The sequence below is a fragment of the Oncorhynchus nerka genome, linkage group LG24, assembly GCF_034236695.1.
Source record: "Oncorhynchus nerka isolate Pitt River linkage group LG24, Oner_Uvic_2.0, whole genome shotgun sequence".
Taxonomy (NCBI): Eukaryota; Metazoa; Chordata; class Actinopteri; order Salmoniformes; family Salmonidae; genus Oncorhynchus; species Oncorhynchus nerka.
The window spans coordinates 94,034,486-94,053,768 of record NC_088419.1 but is presented as its reverse complement, the minus strand read 5'-3'; the positions used below and the strand labels follow the sequence as shown (position 1 = coordinate 94,053,768).

The following is a 19,283-nucleotide window of genomic DNA, read 5'->3' as shown; positions in this document are numbered from 1 at the left end:
CAAGCACCCAGCCATCCATCCATCCACCCACCCAGCCATCCACCCAGCCACCCACCCACCCACCCACCCACCCATCCACCCATCCATCCACCCACCCACCCACCCACCCACCCACCCACCCAGCCAGCCATCCATCCATCCACCCACGCATCCTTCCACCCAGCCATCCACCCACACACCCACCCAGCCATCCCATCCATCCATCCATCCATCCATCCATCCATCCATCCATCCATCCATCCATCCACCCACGCATCCTTCCACCTACCCAGCCAGCCATCCATCCACCTATCCATTCCCCCACCCACCAACATACCCAACCAAATACCCACCCACCCATCCACCTATCCATTCGCCCACCCACCAACATACCCAACCAAATACCCACCCAACTACCCATCCATCCACCCAACCACCCACCCATCCATACATCTGTCCCCTCACCTGGCCTTGTTTCCAGAGTCCATGAGGTCCTGGATGTCGTTGTAGGAGGTGACGGCCAGCTTGGACAGGTCCTCTACGTAGGGCCCCATCAGAGGGTGTTCCCTCACACGCAGGTTCCCCTTGTTCTTAGGGTTCAGGAGGTCACGCACACGCTCACAGTAGATCTCCATGTAGCTCACCTGAGGAGGAGGGAGGGGAGGGAGGGAGGATGGGAGGGGGGGGGCAAAGTGTTACATTACCAACTAGGTCTTTCTAGTCTTTCTTCAATTCCTCTCTGGTCTACAGAGGTGGCATCCTGTTTCCTGTAGGTCTCTGGTTCTTCAGTTCCTTGTTTCCTCTCTCCTCCATATCCTTCTCATAATGCAAGGAAGGGACCTTGGTTCTACCCCTCCAATGTGTTTTTGAGGAAGTAAGGAGAGAGGATGCAAGGAATGAAGATAAGATTAATTGAGAAAGAACCCTGGTGAGAGGAAGTGCATGCAGAAATGCTTACTTACCAACAATAAAGTTCGAGAAATTAAGTTAATAAAACCCTTAAACAAGTTCAAGAAATTAAGTTAATAAAATATTTACAAAGTAATTAGTCCTGGTGGCCTTTTGATTCATTGTTCAGCAGTCTACTGGCTTGGGGGTTGAAGCTGTTAAGGAGCCTTTTGGACCTAGACTTGGCGTCCCGGTACCGTTTGCCATGCGGTAGCAGAGACTTGGGTGACTGGAGTCTTTGATCATTTTTTAGGCCTTCCTCTGACACCGCCTAGTATATAGGTCCTGGATGGCAGGAAGCTTGGCCCCAGTGATGTACTGGGCCGTAGGCACTACCCTCTGTAGCGCCTTATGGTCAGATGCCGAGCAGTTGCCATAACAGACGGTGATGCAACCGATCAGGATGCTCTCGATGGTGAAGCTGTAGAACTTTTTGAGGATCTGGGGACCCATGCCAAATCTTTTTGGTCTCGTGAAGGGAAAAAGGTGTTGTCATGCCCTCTTCACGACTGTCTTGGTGTGTTTAGAGCATGATAGTTCGTTGGTGATGTGGACACTAAGGAACTTGAAACTCTCCACCCGCTCCACTACAACCCTGTCAATGTCCATTATAGCCCCGTTGATGTTAATGGGGTTCTGTTCGACCCTCCTTTTCCTGTAGTACACGATCAGCTCCTTTGTCTTGCTCACATTGAAGGAGAGGTTGTTGTCCTGGCACCACACGGCCAGGTCTTTGACCTCCTCCCTATAGGCTGTCTCGTCGTTCTCGATGATCAGAACTACCACTGCTGTGTCATCATCAAACTTAATGATGGTGTTGGAGTCGTGCCTGGACGCGCAGTCTTGGGTGAACAGGGGGGGGACTAAGCACGCACCCCTGAGGGGTCCCCAGTTTTGACGATCAGCATGACGGATGTGTTGTTGCCTACCCTTACCACCTGGGGGGAGGCCCGTCAGAAAGTCCAGGATCCAGTTGCAGAGGGAGGTAGTCCCCTGGCCACTAGGAGCGCTGTTTCTGGATGAGCATGTTCCTGTTTGCTTATGGCCTTATACAGCTCGTTGAGTGGCATTATACAGCTCGTTCAGTGGCCTTATACAGCTCGTTGAGTGGCCTTATACAGCTCGTTGAGTGGCCTTATACAGCTCGTTGAGTGGCCTTATACAGCTCGTTGAGTGACCTTATACATCTCGTTGAGTGGCCTTATACAGCTCGCTGAGTGTGGTCTTAGTGCCAGCAGCGGTTTGTGGTGGTAAATAGACAACTACGAATAATATAGATGAAAACTCTCTTGGTAGATAGTGTGGTCTACAGCTTATAATGAGTTACTCTACCTCAGGCGAGCAAAACCTTGAGACTTTTTTAATATTAGACATCAGCTATTGACCCCTGCCCTTCGTCTTATCGGACGTAGCTACTCTGTCCTGCCGATGCACGGAAAACCAGCCAGCTCTATATTATCCGTGTCGTCGTTCAGCAACAACTCGGTGAAACATAAGATATTACAGTTTTTAATGTCCCGTTGGTAGAATAGTCTTAAATCGTAGATCATCCAGTTTATTTTCCAATGATTTTACGTTGGCCAATAGTACGGATGGTAATGGTGGTTTACCTACTCGCTGACAAGGCACCCCGCACTCCTCCACCTTTTCCCCCGTTCTTTTCTTCACGCGAATGACGGGGATTTGGGCCTGGTCTTGAGAAAGCATTCTTCACATCGGACTCATATAAAGAAAACATCTACATCCAATTTAAGATGAATAATCGCTGTTCTGAATCTCTGTTCGGTCATAAGAGACGGTAGCAGTAATATTATGTACAAAATAAGTGACGAACAATGCGAAGAAAAACAAATAAAATAGCACAGTTGGTTAGGAGCCCAGTAAAACATAGAGGCCTTGTGCTATAACTTTACGTACCTCCACAGAGTACGACTTGCTATTGTCGTTATTACTGTCGTTGAACTTGGTGAAGAGGTCTTCACACATCTAGGGGGAGAAAGAAAGTAAAGGGTTTGCAGTGAACATTTATTATCAATTGATAACTGGTTTATCTGTACAGGGACAGATACAAACACATTGACATGTTGAATAACACATTTATCCAATGTGTTGCGCCACAGTATAGCCTGCATTCATTTCCAACACCCTAGATGGGATTTGTGTAACATTACGTTGAGGTATGGAGAGCTAGGTGTGCGATTGGTCTGGAGTAGGGATGTACATTTCCAGCTGGTTGGAGGATTCAAGGATTTGATGCTTATTCCCATCCTTATTCTGGGAATCTTCCAACCAGGAAAACCAGGGATTTTGCAACCCTGGTGTTAGAGGTAACAGTATATGCTGTATACCAGAGGGATGATATCTGGGTAATGTAGCCCACTGAAATGTTGTAACCCTGGTGTTAGAGGTAACAGTATATGCTGTAACCCTGGTGTTAGAGGTAACAGTATATGCTGTATACCAGAGGGATAATTCCTTCCTGGTCCTTCAAGTCCGGCTTGCCCATCATGGTGTAGGACTTCCCAGATCCGGTCTGGCCATAGGCAAAGATACAGACGTTGTATCCCTCGAAGGCATGGAGCAGCATCTCCTCACCAATGTCCTTGTACACCTGCTGCTGGCCAGCAAAGTTGATGTCCTCGGGCTGCGGAGAGACAATTATCCATGGTGAGTCAGGTCACCATTCATAATGACCATCTTCATGTAGAGTCAGGCAACCATTGAAATTGACCGACGCTTTGGTGAAAAGTTTAATTGAATTGTTTGTGGAGTGTTCTAGAATACCAGTGTGCTGGAGTGTTCTAGAATACCAGCGTGCTGGAGTGTTCTAGAATACCAGCGTGCTGGAGTGTTCTAGAATACCAGCGTGCTGGAGTTTCTTTTTAAGGTCAACCAGGACATAACCAAGACGCAACTACAAGGTTGATTCACTTGAAAATGAAACTGACTAAAAATCCGGTTCAAGGCTGTTGTGCCTGTTCACACTAATCAGAGTGTCTAATCAAAATCAGCATGTGTTGTGCTCCTCCCTGGGTGGTATGGTATCATACAGTACACAGATAGTCAGTCAGAGATACAGGTACTTACCGAGGTATGTGACCAGTACGAGTAATCAAAGTTGAAGCTCTTGTTCTCTTTGGGCTGCTTGGGGTTGAGGATGGCTGAAAGACACGACGGAGAGAGAGAGAGGGGGTGGGGGGGTAGAGTCAGGAGGAGGGTCAACAGGGTGAGAGAGTCGACCTGCTGTGTGAAACTAGATCTGGTCGCTGGGTCACCGATCGTCCGAATTAATGATTGTGTCCCAAATGGCACCCTATTCCCTACATAGTGCACTACTTTAGACCAGGAACCTACGGTGCCCTATTCCCTATATAGTACACTACTATTGAGGAGAGGGAGGGAGGGAGGGAGGGAGGGAGGGAGGGAGGGAGGGAGGGAGGGAGGGAGGGAGGGAGGGAGGGAGGGAGGGAAAAGTGCTTAGTCTCTGGCTCACTGCTCCCATAAGCACTTATATACAGACTGTTCCCTTCTGGACAATTAGATAGACAGACAGACTGTTCCCTTCTGGACAATTAGACAATTAGACAGATAGACAGACTGTTCCCTTCGGGACAATTAGACAATTAGACAGATAGACAGACTGTTCCCTTCTAGACGATTAGACAGACAGACAGACTGTTCCCTTCTGGACAATTAGACAGACAGACAGACTGTTCCCTTCTGGACAATTAGACAATTAGACAGACAGACAGACTGTTCCCTTCTGGACAATTAGACAGACAGACAGACTGTTCCCTTCTGGACAATTAGACAATTAGACAGACAGACAGACTGTTCCCTTCTGGACAATTAGACAGACAGACAGACTGTTCCCTTCTGGACAATTAGACAGACAGACAGACTGTTCCCTTCTGGACAATTAGACAGACAGACAGACAGACTGTTCCCTTCTGGACAATTAGACAGACAGACAGACAGACTGTTCCCTTCTGGACAATTAGACAATTAGACAGACAGACTGTTCCCTTCTGGACAATTAGACAGACAGACAGACAGACAGACAGACAGACAGACAGACAGACAGACAGACTGTTCCCTTCTAGACGATTAGACAGACAGACAGACTGTTCCCTTCTGGACGATTAGACAGACAGACAGACTGTTCCCTTCTGGACAATTAGACAGACAGACAGACTGTTCCCTTCTGGACAATTAGACAGACAGACAGACTGTTCCCTTCTGGACAATTAGACAGACAGACAGACTGTTCCCTTCTGGACAATTAGACATAAACATTCTAGATTAGGCATTGTAGAGCGATGTGAACCTAAACTAACATTCTAGATGAGGCGTTGTGGCGCGATGTGAACCTAAGCTAACATTCTAGATGAGGCGTTGTGGAGCGATGTGAACCTAAACTAACATTCTAGATTAGGAGCTGTGGAGCGATGTGAACCTAAGATAACATTCTAGATGAGGCGTTGTGGAGCGATGTGAACCTAAACTAACATTCTAGAATAGGCGTTGTGGAGCGATGTGAACCTAAACTAACATTCTAGATTAGGAGCTGTGGAGCGATGTGAACCTAAACTAACATTCTAGATTAGGCATTGTGGCGCGATGTGAACCTAAACTAACATTCTAGATGAGGCGTTGTGGAGCGATGTGAACCTAAACTAACATTCTAGATTAGGCGTTGTGGAGCGATGTGAACCTAAACTAACATTCTAGATTAGGAGCTGTGGAGCGATGTGAACCTAAACTAACATACTAGATTAGGCGCTGTGGAGCGATGTGAACCTAAACTAACATTCTAGATTAGGCGTTGTGGAGCGATGTGAACCTAAACTAACATTCTAGATTAGGAGCTGTGGAGCGATGTGAAACTAAACTAACATTCTAGATTAGGAGCTGTGGAGCGATGTGAACCTAAACTAACATTCTAGAATAGGCGTTGTGGAGCGATGTGAACCTAAACTAACATTCTAGATTAGGAGCTGTGGAGCGATGTGAACCTAAACTAACATTCTAGATTAGGAGCTGTGGAGCGATGTGAACCTAAACTAACATTCTAGATTAGGAGCTGTGGAGCGATGTGAACCTAAACTAACATTCTAGATTAGGCATTGTGGCGCGATGTGAACCTAAACTAACATTCTAGATGAGGCGTTGTGGAGCGATGTGAACCTAAACTAACATTCTAGATTAGGCGTTGTGGAGCGATGTGAACCTAAACTAACATTCTAGATTAGGAGCTGTGGAGCGATGTGAACCTAAACTAACATTCTAGATTAGGAGCTGTGGAGCGATGTGAACCTAAACTAACATACTAGATTAGGCGCTGTGGAGCGATGTGAACCTAAACTAACATTCTAGATTAGGAGCTGTGGAGCGATGTGAACCTAAACTAACATTCTAGATTAGGAGCTGTGGAGCGATGTGAAACTAAACTAACATTCTAGATTAGGAGCTGTGGAGCGATGTGAACCTAAACTAACATTCTAGAATAGGCGTTGTGGAGCGATGTGAACCTAAACTAACATTCTAGATTAGGAGCTGCGATGTGAACCTAAACTAACATTCTAGATTAGGAGCTGTGGAGCGATGTGAACCTAAACTAACATTCTAGATTAGGAGCTGTGGAGCGATGTGAACCTAAACTAACATTCTAGATTAGGAGCTGTGGAGCGATGTGAACCTAAACTAACATTCTAGATTAGGCATTGTGGCGCGATGTGAACCTAAACTAACATTCTAGATGAGGCGTTGTGGAGCGATGTGAACCTAAACTAACATTCTAGATTAGGCGTTGTGGAGCGATGTGAACCTAAACTAACATTCTAGATTAGAGCTGTGGAGCGATGTGAACCTAAACTAACATTCTAGATTAGGAGCTGTGGAGCGATGTGAACCTAAACTAACATACTAGATTAGGCGCTGTGGAGCGATGTGAACCTAAACTAACATTCTAGATTAGGAGCTGTGGAGCGATGTGAACCTAAACTAACATTCTAGATTAGGAGCTGTGGAGCGATGTGAAACTAAACTAACATTCTAGATTAGGAGCTGTGGAGCGATGTGAACCTAAACTAACATTCTAGAATAGGCGTTGTGGAGCGATGTGAACCTAAACTAACATTCTAGATTAGGAGCTGTGGAGCGATGTGAAACTAAACTAACATTCTAGATTAGGAGCTGTGGAGCGATGTGAACCTAAACTAACATTCTAGAATAGGCGTTGTGGAGCGATGTGAACCTAAACTAACATTCTAGATTAGGAGCTGTGGAGCGATGTGAACCTAAACTAACATTCTAGATTAGGAGCTGTGGAGCGATGTGAACCTAAACTAACATTCTAGATTAGGAGCTGTGGAGCGATGTGAACCTAAACTAACATTCTAGATTAGGCATTGTGGCGCGATGTGAACCTAAACTAACATTCTAGATGAGGCGTTGTGGAGCGATGTGAACCTAAACTAACATTCTAGATTAGGCGTTGTGGAGCGATGTGAACCTAAACTAACATTCTAGATTAGGAGCTGTGGAGCGATGTGAACCTAAACTAACATTCTAGATTAGGAGCTGTGGAGCGATGTGAACCTAAACTAACATTCTAGATTAGGAGCTGTGGAGCGATGTGAACCTAAACTAACATACTAGATTAGGCGCTGTGGAGCGATGTGAACCTAAACTAACATTCTAGATTAGGCGTTGTGGAGCGATGTGAACCTAAACTAACATTCTAGATTAGGAGCTGTGGAGCGATGTGAAACTAAACTAACATTCTAGATTAGGAGCTGTGGAGCGATGTGAACCTAAACTAACATTCTAGAATAGGCGTTGTGGAGCGATGTGAACCTAAACTAACATTCTAGATTAGGAGCTGTGGAGCGATGTGAACCTAAACTAACATTCTAGATTAGGAGCTGTGGAGCGATGTGAACCTAAACTAACATTCTAGATTAGGAGCTGTGGAGCGATGTGAACCTAAACTAACATTCTAGATTAGGCATTGTGGCGCGATGTGAACCTAAACTAACATTCTAGATGAGGCGTTGTGGAGCGATGTGAACCTAAACTAACATTCTAGATTAGGCGTTGTGGAGCGATGTGAACCTAAACTAACATTCTAGATTAGGAGCTGTGGAGCGATGTGAACCTAAACTAACATTCTAGATTAGGAGCTGTGGAGCGATGTGAACCTAAACTAACATACTAGATTAGGCGCTGTGGAGCGATGTGAACCTAAACTAACATTCTAGATTAGAGCTGTGGAGCGATGTGAACCTAAACTAACATTCTAGATTAGGCGTTGTGGAGCGATGTGAAACTAAACTAACATTCTAGATTAGGAGCTGTGGAGCGATGTGAACCTAAACTAACATTCTAGAATAGGCGTTGTGGAGCGATGTGAACCTAAACTAACATTCTAGATTAGGAGCTGTGGAGCGATGTGAACCTAAACTAACATTCTAGATTAGGAGCTGTGGAGCGATGTGAACCTAAACTAACATTCTAGATTAGGAGCTGTGGAGCGATGTGAACCTAAACTAACATTCTAGATTAGGAGCTGTGGAGCGATGTGAACCTAAACTAACATTCTAGATTAGGCGTTGTGGAGCGATGTGAACCTAAACTAACATTCTAGAATAGGCGTTGTGGAGCGATGTGAACCTAAACTAACATTCTAGATTAGGCGTTGTGGAGCGATGTGAACCTAAACTAAACATTCTAGAATAGGCGTTGTGGAGCGATGTGAACCTAAACTAACATTCTAGAATAGGCGTTGTGGAGCGATGTGAACCTAAACTAACATTCTAGATTAGGAGCTGTGGAGCGATGTGAACCTAAACTAACATTCTAGATTAGGAGCTGTGGAGCGATTTGAACCTAAACTAACATTCTAGATTAGGCGTTGTGGAGCGATGTGAAACTAAACTAACATTCTAGATTAGGAGCTGTGGTGCGATGTGAACCTAAACTAACATTCTAGAATAGGCGTTGTGGAGCGATGTGAACCTAAACTAACATTCTAGAATAGGCGTTGTGGAGCGATGTGAACCTAAACTAACATTCTAGATTAGGAGCTGTGGAGCGATGTGAACCTAAACTAACATTCTAGAATAGGAGCTGTGGAGCGATGTGAACCTAAACTAACATTCTAGAATAGGCGTTGTGGAGCGATGTGAACCTAAACTAACATTCTAGAATAGGCGTTGTGGAGCGATGTGAACCTAAACTAACATTCTAGAATAGGCGTTGTGGAGCGATGTGAACCTAAACTAACATTCTAGAATAGGCGTTGTGGAGCGATGTGAACCTAAACTAACATTCTAGAATAGGCGTTGTGGAGCGATGTGAACCTAAACTAACATTCTAGAATAGGCGTTGTGGAGCGATGTGAACCTAAACTAACATTCTAGAATAGGCGTTGTGGAGCGATGTGAACCTAAACTAACATTCTAGAATAGGCGTTGTGGAGCGATGTGAACCTAAACTAACATTCTAGAATAGGCGTTGTGGAGCGATGTGAACCTAAACTAACATTCTAGAATAGGCGTTGTGGAGCGATGTGAACCTAAACTAACATTCTAGAATAGGCGTTGTGGAGCGATGTGAACCTAAACTAACATACTAGATTAGGCGTTGTGGAGCGATGTGAACCTAAACTAACATTCTAGAATAGGCGTTGTGGAGCGATGTGAACCTAAACTAACATTCTAGAATAGGCGTTGTGGAGCGATGTGAACCTAAACTAACATTCTAAGGCGTTGTGGAGCGTGAACCTAAACTAACATTCTAGAATAGGCGTTGTGGAGCGATGTGAACCTAAACTAACATTCTAGAATAGGCGTTGTGGAGCGATGTGAACCTAAACTAACATTCTAGAATAGGCGTTGTGGAGCGATGTGAACCTAAACTAACATTCTAGAATAGGCGTTGTGGAGCGATGTGAACCTAAACTAACATTCTAGAATAGGCGTTGTGGAGCGATGTGAACCTAAACTAACATTCTAGAATAGGCGTTGTGGAGCGATGTGAACCTAAACTAACATTCTAGAAGGCGTTGTGGAGCGATGTGAACCTAAACTAACATTCTAGGCGTTGTGGAGCGATGTGAACCTAAACTAACATTCTAGAATAGGCGTTGTGGAGCGATGTGAACCTAAACTAACATTCTAGAATAGGCGTTGTGGAGCGATGTGAACCTAAACTAACATTCTAGAATAGGCGTTGTGGAGCGATGTGAACCTAAACTAACATTCTAGAATAGGCGTTGTGGAGCGATGTGAACCTAAACTAACATTCTAGAATAGGCGTTGTGGAGCGATGTGAACCTAAACTAACATTCTAGAATAGGCGTTGTGGAGCGATGTGAACCTAAACTAACATTCTAGAATAGGCGTTGTGGAGCGATGTGAACCTAAACTAACATTCTAGAATAGGCGTTGTGGAGCGATGTGAACCTAAACTAACATTCTAGAATAGGCGTTGTGGAGCGATGTGAACCTAAACTAACATTCTAGAATAGGCGTTGTGGAGCGATGTGAACCTAAACTAACATTCTAGAATAGGCGTTGTGGAGCGATGTGAACCTAAACTAACATTCTAGAATAGGCGTTGTGGAGCGATGTGAACCTAAACTAACATTCTAGAATAGGCGTTGTGGAGCGATGTGAACCTAAACTAACATTCTAGAATAGGCGTTGTGGAGCGATGTGAACCTAAACTAACATTCTAGAATAGGCGTTGTGGAGCGATGTGAACCTAAACTAACATTCTAGAATAGGCGTTGTGGAGCGATGTGAACCTAAACTAACATTCTAGAATAGGCGTTGTGGAGCGATGTGAACCTAAACTAACATTCTAGAATAGGCGTTGTGGAGCGATGTGAACCTAAACTAACATTCTAGAATAGGCGTTGTGGAGCGATGTGAACCTAAACTAACATTCTAGAATAGGCGTTGTGGAGCGATGTGAACCATTCTAAACTAACATTCTAGAATAGGCGTTGTGGAGCGATGTGAACCTAAACTAACATTCTAGAATAGGCGTTGTGGAGCGATGTGAACCTAAACTAACATTCTAGAATAGGCGTTGTGGAGCGATGTGAACCTAAACTAACATTCTAGAATAGGCGTTGTGGAGCGATGTGAACCTAAACTAACATTCTAGAATAGGCGTTGTGGAGCGATGTGAACCTAAACTAACATTCTAGAATAGGCGTTGTGGAGCGATGTGAACCTAAACTAACATTCTAGAATAGGCGTTGTGGAGCGATGTGAACCTAAACTAACATTCTAGAAACATGTGAACCTAAACTAACATTCTAGAATAGGCGTTGTGGAGCGATGTGAACCTAAACTAACATTCTAGAATAGGCGTTGTGGAGCGATGTGAACCTAAACTAACATTCTAGAATAGGCGTTGTGGAGCGATGTGAACCTAAACTAACATTCTAGAATAGGCGTTGTGGAGCGATGTGAACCTAAACTAACATTCTAGAATAGGCGTTGTGGAGCGATGTGAACCTAAACTAACATTCTAGAATAGGCGTTGTGGAGCGATGTGAACCTAAACTAACATTCTAGAATAGGCGTTGTGGAGCGATGTGAACCTAAACTAACATACTAGATTAGGCGTTGTGGAGCGATGTGAACCTAAACTAACATACTAGATTAGGCGTTGTGGAGCGATGTGAACCTAAACTAACATTCTAGAATAGGCGTTGTGGAGCGATGTGAACCTAAACTAACATTCTAGAATAGGCGTTGTGGAGCGATGTGAACCTAAACTAACATTCTAGAATAGGCGTTGTGGAGCGATGTGAACCTAAACTAACATTCTAGAATAGGCGTTGTGGAGCGATGTGAACCTAAACTAACATTCTAGAATAGGCGTTGTGGAGCGATGTGAACCTAAACTAACATTCTAGAATAGGCGCTGTGGAGCGATGTGAACCTAAACTAACATTCTAGAATAGGTGTTGTGGAGCGATGTGAATTTGTTCTTCTATCATCCACTGCACTGCTGTAAACTTTTTGAATTGTCTTAATGTCTCAAGAGAGAGAGTGTGTGTGTGTGTGTTTCTCTTTCCACAGTACTGTAATATGGGTTATATTCTGAGCAATATTTTAAGGTCTGTTCTCCACAACAAGCTCTGTTCTCCACAACAAGATCTGTTCTCCACAACAAGCTCTGTTCTCCACAACAAGGTCTGTTCTCCACAACAAGATCTGTTCTCCACAACAAGGTTTGTTCTCCACAACAGACAGACAGACCTTATATAGACCTTAATAGACCTTGTTGTGGAGAATAGAATTTGAGACCTTGACATGAGTCAGCTCAACATGAGTCAGCTCAACATGAGTCAACTCATCATGAGTCACCTCAACATGAGTCACCTCAACATGAGTCACCTCAACATTAGTCACCTCAACATGAGTCACCTCAACATGAGTCAGCTCAACTCAATGAATGAAATGACGAAAATAACCAGCCGGCTTGTTTTATGGAGTATTGTTCACAGCGGAGAGAACACCTGTTTGTATGTACTACGTATCTACCAAAGCCTTCACAACAGCACTCAATAGACCTCCATTATAGGTCAAATGCTTAATGGAATGTCTTCATGACAAAAAGACACTTCAATTTAAATTGTGAGGATGAAGTGATAAAAAACCTTCACAGCAGGGCGGAAGAGAGAGAGAGAGAGAGAGAGAGAGAGAGAGAGAGAGAGAGAGAGAGAGAGAGAGGGAGAGAGAGAGAGAGGGTTAGAGAGAGAGAGAGGGTTAGAGAGAGAGAGAGAGAGAGAAGAGAGAGAGAGAGAGAGAGAGAGAGAGAGAGAGAGAGAGAGAGAGAGAGGGTTAGAGAGAGAGAGAGAGAGAGAGAGAGAGAGAGAGAGAGAGAGAGAGAGAGAGAGAGGGTTAGAGAGAGAGAGAGAGAGAAGAGAGAGAGAGAGAGAGAGAGAGAGAGAGAGAGAGAGAGAGAGAGAGAGGGTTAGAGAGAGAGAGAGAGGGTTAGAGAGAGAGAGAGAGAGGGTTAGAGAGAGAGAGAGAGGGTTAGAGAGAGAGAGAGAGAAGAGAGAGAGAGAGAGAGAGAGAGAGAGAGAGAGAGAGAGAGAGAGAGAGAGAGAGAGGGTTAGAGAGAGAGAGAGAGGGTTAGAGAGAGAGAGAGAGGGTTAGAGAGAGAGAGAGAGAGAGAGAGAGAGAGAGAGAGAGAGAGAGAGAGAGAGGGTTAGAGAGAGAGAGAGAAGAGAGAGAGAGAGAGAGAGAGAGAGAGAGAGAGAGAGAGAGAGAGAGAGAGAGAGAGAGAGAGAGAGAGAGAGAGAGAGAGACAGAGAGAGAGAGAGAGAGAGAGACAGAGAGAGAGAGAGAGAGAGAGGGTTAGAGAGAGAGAGGGTTAGAGAGAGAGAGGGTTAGAGAGAGGGGGAGAGAGAATTTCCTTGATATTCAATCTCCTCTAATGTGACGTCATGGTGACTTTGATTGTCTGAGTAATTCACCCCTCTCTCCCCAACTCCAACACCTCTCTCTCTCTCTCTCCCCAACTCCAACACCTCTCTCTCCCCAACTACCCCACCTCTCTCTCCCCAACAACTCTCTCCCTCTCCCCACCTTGCCCACATAGGGCAGTGGTACCAAATATAATCAAATCTTTAGTCATATGCACCGAATAAAACAGGTGTAGACCTTACAGTTAAATCCTTACTTACGAGCCCTTAACCAACAATGCAGTTAAAAAAAGAAAAGAATAAGAAATAAAAGTTACAAGTAAAATAACAATAGCGACACTTCAGAGTCAATGTGCGGGGGCACCGGGTAGTCAAAGTAATTGAGGTAATATGTACATGTAGGTAGAGTAATTAAAGTGACTATACGTTGGTGATGTGGACACCAAGGAACACCAAGGAACTTGAAGCTCTCAACCTGCTCCACTGCAGCCCCGTTGATGAGAATGGGGGGCGTGCTCGGTCCTCTTTTTCCTGTAGTCCACAATCATCTCCTTTGTCTTGATCACGCTGAGGGAGAGGTTGTTGTCCTGGCACCACACGGCCAGGTCTCTGACCTCCTTCCTATAGGCTGTCTCGTCGTTGTCCGTGATCAGGCCTACCACTGTTGTGTCACCTGCAAACTTAATGATGGTGTTGGAGTCGTGCCTGGCCGTGAAGTCATGAGTGAACAAGGAGTACAGGAGGGGACTGAGCACGCACCCCTGAGGGGCCCATGTGCTGAGGATCAGCGTGGCGGATGTGTTGTTACCTACCCTTACCACCTGGGGGCGGCCCGTCAGGAAGTCCAGGATCCAGTTGCAGAGGAAGGTGTTTAGTCACAGGGTCCTTAGGTTATTGATGAGCTTTGAGGGCACTATGGTGTTGAATGCTGAGCTGTAGTCAATGAATAGCATTCTCACATAGGTGTTCCTTTTATCCAGGTGGGAAAGGCCAGTGTGGAGTGCAATAGAGATTGCATCATCTGTGGATCTGTTGGGCCGGTATGGAAATTGGAGTGGGTCTAGAGTTTCTGTGATAATGGTGTTGATGTGAGCCATGACCAGCCTTTCAAAGCACTTCATGGCTACAGACATGAGTGCTACGGGTCTGTAGTCATTTAGGCAGGTTTCCTTAGTGTTCTTGGGCACAGGGAAAATGGTGGTCTGCTTAAAACATGTTGTTATTACAGACTCGGACAGGGAGAGTTTGAAAATGTCAGTGAAGGCACTTGCCAGTTGGTCAGCTCATGCTCGCAGTACACCTTCACCTCTGTCTGGCCCTGCAGCCCTGTGAATGTTGACCTGTTTAAACGTCTTACTCACATCGGCTGCGGAGAGCGGGATCACACAGTCTTCCGGAACAGCTGGTGCTCTCATGCATGTTTTGGTGAATTTTGCCTCGAAGCGAGCATAGAAGTAGTTTAGCTCGTCTGAAAGGCTCGTGTCACTGGGCAGCTCTCGGCTGTGCTTCCCTTTGTAGTCTGTAATGGTTTGCAAGCCCTGCAACATCTGACGAGTGTCAGAGCCGGTGTAGTACGATTCAATCTTGTCCTGTATTGACGCTTTGACTGTTTGATGGTTCGTCTGAGGGCATAGCGGGATTTCTAATAAGCTTCCGGGTTAGAGTCCCGCTCCTTGAAAGCGGCAGCTCTTCCCTTTAGCTCAGTGCTGATGTTCCCTATAATCCATGGCTTCTGGTGGTGGTATGTACGTACGGTCACTGGTAGGACGACGTCATCGATGAACTTTTTGATGAAGCCAATGACTGATGTGGTGTACTCCTCAATGCCAACGGAGGAATCCCGGGAGCATATTCCAGTCTGTGCTAGCAAAGCAGTCCTGTAGTTTAGCATCTGCTTCATCTGACCACTTTTTTTTGTTAATCGAGTCACTGGTGCTTCCTGCTTATGTTTGCTTGGAATCAGTAGGATAGCTTTGTATGCATCTCTGTGTGTGGAGTAAAGGTGGTCCAGAGTTTTTTTCCCTCTGGTTGCACATTTAACATGCTGGTAGAAATTTGGTAAAACTGATTTAAGTTTCCCTGCATTAAAGTTCCCGGCCACTAGGAGCGCCGCCTCTGGATGAGCATTTTCCTGTTTGCTTACGGCCTTATACAGCTCATTGAGTGCGGTCTTAGTGCCAGCCTCAGTCTGTGGTGGTATGTAGACAGCTACTAAAAATACAGAAGAAATCTCTGTAGATAGTGTGGTCTACAGCTTATCATGAGATACTCTACCTCAGGTGAGCAAAACCTAAAGACTTAGATATCGTGCACCAGCTGTTATTTAAAAAAATACATAGTCCGCCGCCCCTTGTCTTAAGAGGTCCTGCGGATAACCAGCCAGCTGTACGTTGATAATGTCGTCGTTCAGCCATGACTCTGTGAAGTATAAGATTTTACAGCTTTTAAATGTCCCGTTGGTAGTTTAATCGTTCGCGTAGGTCATCGATTTTATTTATACCACAGATTATACATACGCACAGAGCAGCAGCTGAGACAATACTCCTTCACAAAACTAGAGAAGTCTGGACCGGATGATCGAGGAGATGGATACAAATACAATACACCTTAAAATATCTTCACAAAACATGCATACAGTGAACCCATAAAAACTCAGACAGCTACCCCAAGCACATCCTGTCACCACAGCAGCCTTAATCCACAGGCATCCACAAACACTAATCCTAACCCTAACCCTAACACTAACCCTAACCCCAACACTAACCCTAACCCCTAACACTAAGCCTAACCCTAACCCTAACACTAACCCTAACACAAACAATCACCCATCAAAAGGATGGATGATATATTCATTTCTCTCACCTTCTCTCTGTGAGACATTATATGAGCCTACTAATAGAGAGGTGGGCCCTCGTCAGGCGTAGTGCACTACCCAGGGAGTACGGTTCCCTTTTGGGACGCAGCCCAGCAATCTCAGATGGATCAATCCCAGTGAAATGAGATCCCAGCAGGGGTCACTCCGGTTTCCCTGGGGATGCTTTTAATCAACTATTTCCTGTGCCGGCAGGGCTCCAGTTCCTTACCAGCACAGACACAACGGTTCCCAGAGCTGATTCTGTACAATCAGTCTTCATGTTGTGTCCTCTCCTTTAAGTATACTTCAATAAACTTTTAGCACAACAGACATTGGCACATACACTGTTTATTCGAACAAAGAGATCCTTTAATTCATGTTTTATATGTAATTCTATCCCAGTAAGCACAAGAAGTTGAAAATAAAAATAAATAAAAAAACAACAACATATTTTCACAGTCTTTTAAATGTATTTTGCCCATAGGTTGCAAGATCAAATCTCTGGGCTGACAAGGTGAATATCTGTTCTGTCCCTGAGCAAATTTGTTCTTAACTGACTTGCCTAGTTAAATAAAAGTACAATTAAACAAAATAGGATATAGTTTGGATAGTCTTCACAGTACAAAGTGCATCAATAAATAATGTCCAGATTAACACCTGTGATTACGCTATTTAGTCGCTCTTATGTAGCTATTGACTAAGACATTTATCTAGTTTCCAAAAGTAGTTAATTTCAGCTGAAGGTAGTAAAAAGTAAAACAAGAACATAGAAACAGACCATGTCTGGGAACTAGAAACAGACCATGTCTGGGAACTAGAAACAGACCATGTTGTGGAACTAGAAACAGACCATGTGTGGGAACAGAAACAGACAATGTCTGGGAACTAGAAACAAACCATGTCTGGGAACTAGAAACAGACCATTTCTGGGAGACAGAAACAGACCATGCCTGGGAGACAGAAACAGACCATGTCTGGGAACTAGAAACAGACCATGTCTGGGAGACAGAAACAGACCATGTCTGGGAGACAGAAACAGACCATGTCTGGGAGACAGAAACAGACCATGTCTGGGAACTAGAAACAGACCATGTCTGGGAACTAGAAACAGACCATGTCTGGGAACTAGAAACAGACCATGTCTGGGAACTAGAAACAGAAGATGTCTGGGAGACAGAAACAGACCATGCCTGGGAGACAGAAACAGACCATGTCTGGGAACTAGAAACAGACCATGTCTGGGAGACAGAAACAGACCATGTCTGGGAACTAGAAACAGACCATGTCTGGGAACTAGAAACAGACCATGTCTGGGAACTAGAAACAGACCATGTCTGGGAGACAGAAACAGACCATGTCTGGGAACTAGAAACAGACCATGTCTGGGAGACAGAAACAGATCATGTCTGGGAGACAGAAACAGACCATGCCTGGGAGACAGAAACAGACCATGCCTGGGAGACAGAAACAGACCATGTCTGGGAGACAGAAACAGACCATGTCTGGGAGACAGAAACAGACCATGTCTGGGAACTAGAAACAGACCATGTCTGGGAACTAGAAACAGACCATGTCTGGGCACTAGAAACAGACCATGTCTGGGAGACAGAAACAGACCATGTCTGGGAACTAGAAACAGACCATGTCTGGGAACTAGAAACAGACCATGTCTGGGAGACAGAAACAGACCATGTGTGGGAACTAGAAACAGAGGACCCTCCTCCCCCATCATCTCTCATGATGTCTAGTCTAGTCAGAGGACCCTCCTCCTCCCCCATCACCTCTCATGATGTCTAGTCTAGTCAGAGGACGCTCCTCCTCCCCCGTCATCTCTCATGATGTCTAGTCTAGTCAGAGGACCCTCCTCCCCCACCTCATCTCTCATGATGTCTAGTCTAGTCAGAGGACCCTCCTCCCCCTTCACCTCTCATGATGTCTAGTCTAGTCAGAGGACCATCCACCCCCGTCATCTCTCATGATGTCTAGTAGTCTAGTCAGAGGACCCTCCTCCCCCATCACCTCTCATGATGTCTAGTCTAGTCAGAGGACCATCCTCCCCCCGTCATCTCTCATGATGTCTAGTCTAGTCAGAGGACCCTCCTCCCCCTTCACCTCTCATGATGTCTACTCTAGTCAGAGGACCCTCCTCCTCCCCCATCACCTCTCATGATGTCTACTCTAGTCAGAGGACCCTCCTCCCCATCTCATCTCTCATGATGTCTAGTCTAGTTAGAGGACCCTCCTCCTCCCCCGTCATCTCTCATGATGTCTAGTCTAGTCAGAGGACCCTCCTCCCCCTTCACCTCTCATGATGTCTACTCTAGTCAGAGGACCCTCCTCCTCCCCCATCACCTCTCATGATGTCTACTCTTTTCAGAGGACCCTCCTCCCCATCTCATCTCTCATGATGTCTAGTCTAGTCAGAGGACCCTCCTCCTCCCCCGTCATCTCTCATGATGTCTAGTCAGAGGACCCTCCTCCTCCACCGTCATCTCTCATGATGTCTAGTCTAGTCAGAGGACCCTCCTCCCCCACCTCATCTCTCATGATGTCTAGTCTAGTCAGAGGACCCTCCTCCCCCTTCACCTCTCATGATGTCTAGTCTAGTCAGAAGAACCATACGTTACTACGACAGTATTCTCTTGTGATAGACTTCTAGCATAATACTAGCTTGCACAAGCAACATTTGTTTCTAATTCCCAAGACGACCCAAACTACGTATAAATATTTTACCACTGCTGTACATTATAGCTCTTTAATGCAGGTAAAACGTGGCAGCCTGGCAGGTGTCAGTGGTTTGACCCTGCTGTTGTTTTGATATCGCTACAGGGGTTAGACCGGTCATCAGTAGACTATACAGTGGAGAAGTGTACTGTAGACTACAGCTCAGTCTACAAGTGACCCCTGTTGGCAGCTACCCAGAACCAGAAGCTGTCATGGAAACTGGGATGGGATGGGCCGCTCACAGCCAGCAGCTGATCTGAAAGAGCAACTGTGACTACTAAGTGTGAATTTTTAATCACTGTTTGCTACCAGACTCTACGCTCT

The 19,283-nt window shown here is 45.3% G+C and overlaps 1 protein-coding gene across 1 annotated transcript in view; it reads right to left on the bottom strand.

The window, feature by feature from the left end:
* Nucleotides 1-19,283, bottom strand: part of kif1aa (kinesin family member 1Aa) — a 219,331-nt gene that overhangs the window by 145,837 nt on the left and 54,211 nt on the right. The window contains 4 exon segments of the mRNA XM_065009343.1: nucleotides 445-623; nucleotides 2,845-2,913; nucleotides 3,389-3,571; nucleotides 4,015-4,088. Of these exon segments, the coding sequence (XP_064865415.1) occupies nucleotides 445-623; nucleotides 2,845-2,913; nucleotides 3,389-3,571; nucleotides 4,015-4,088 (505 nt within the window).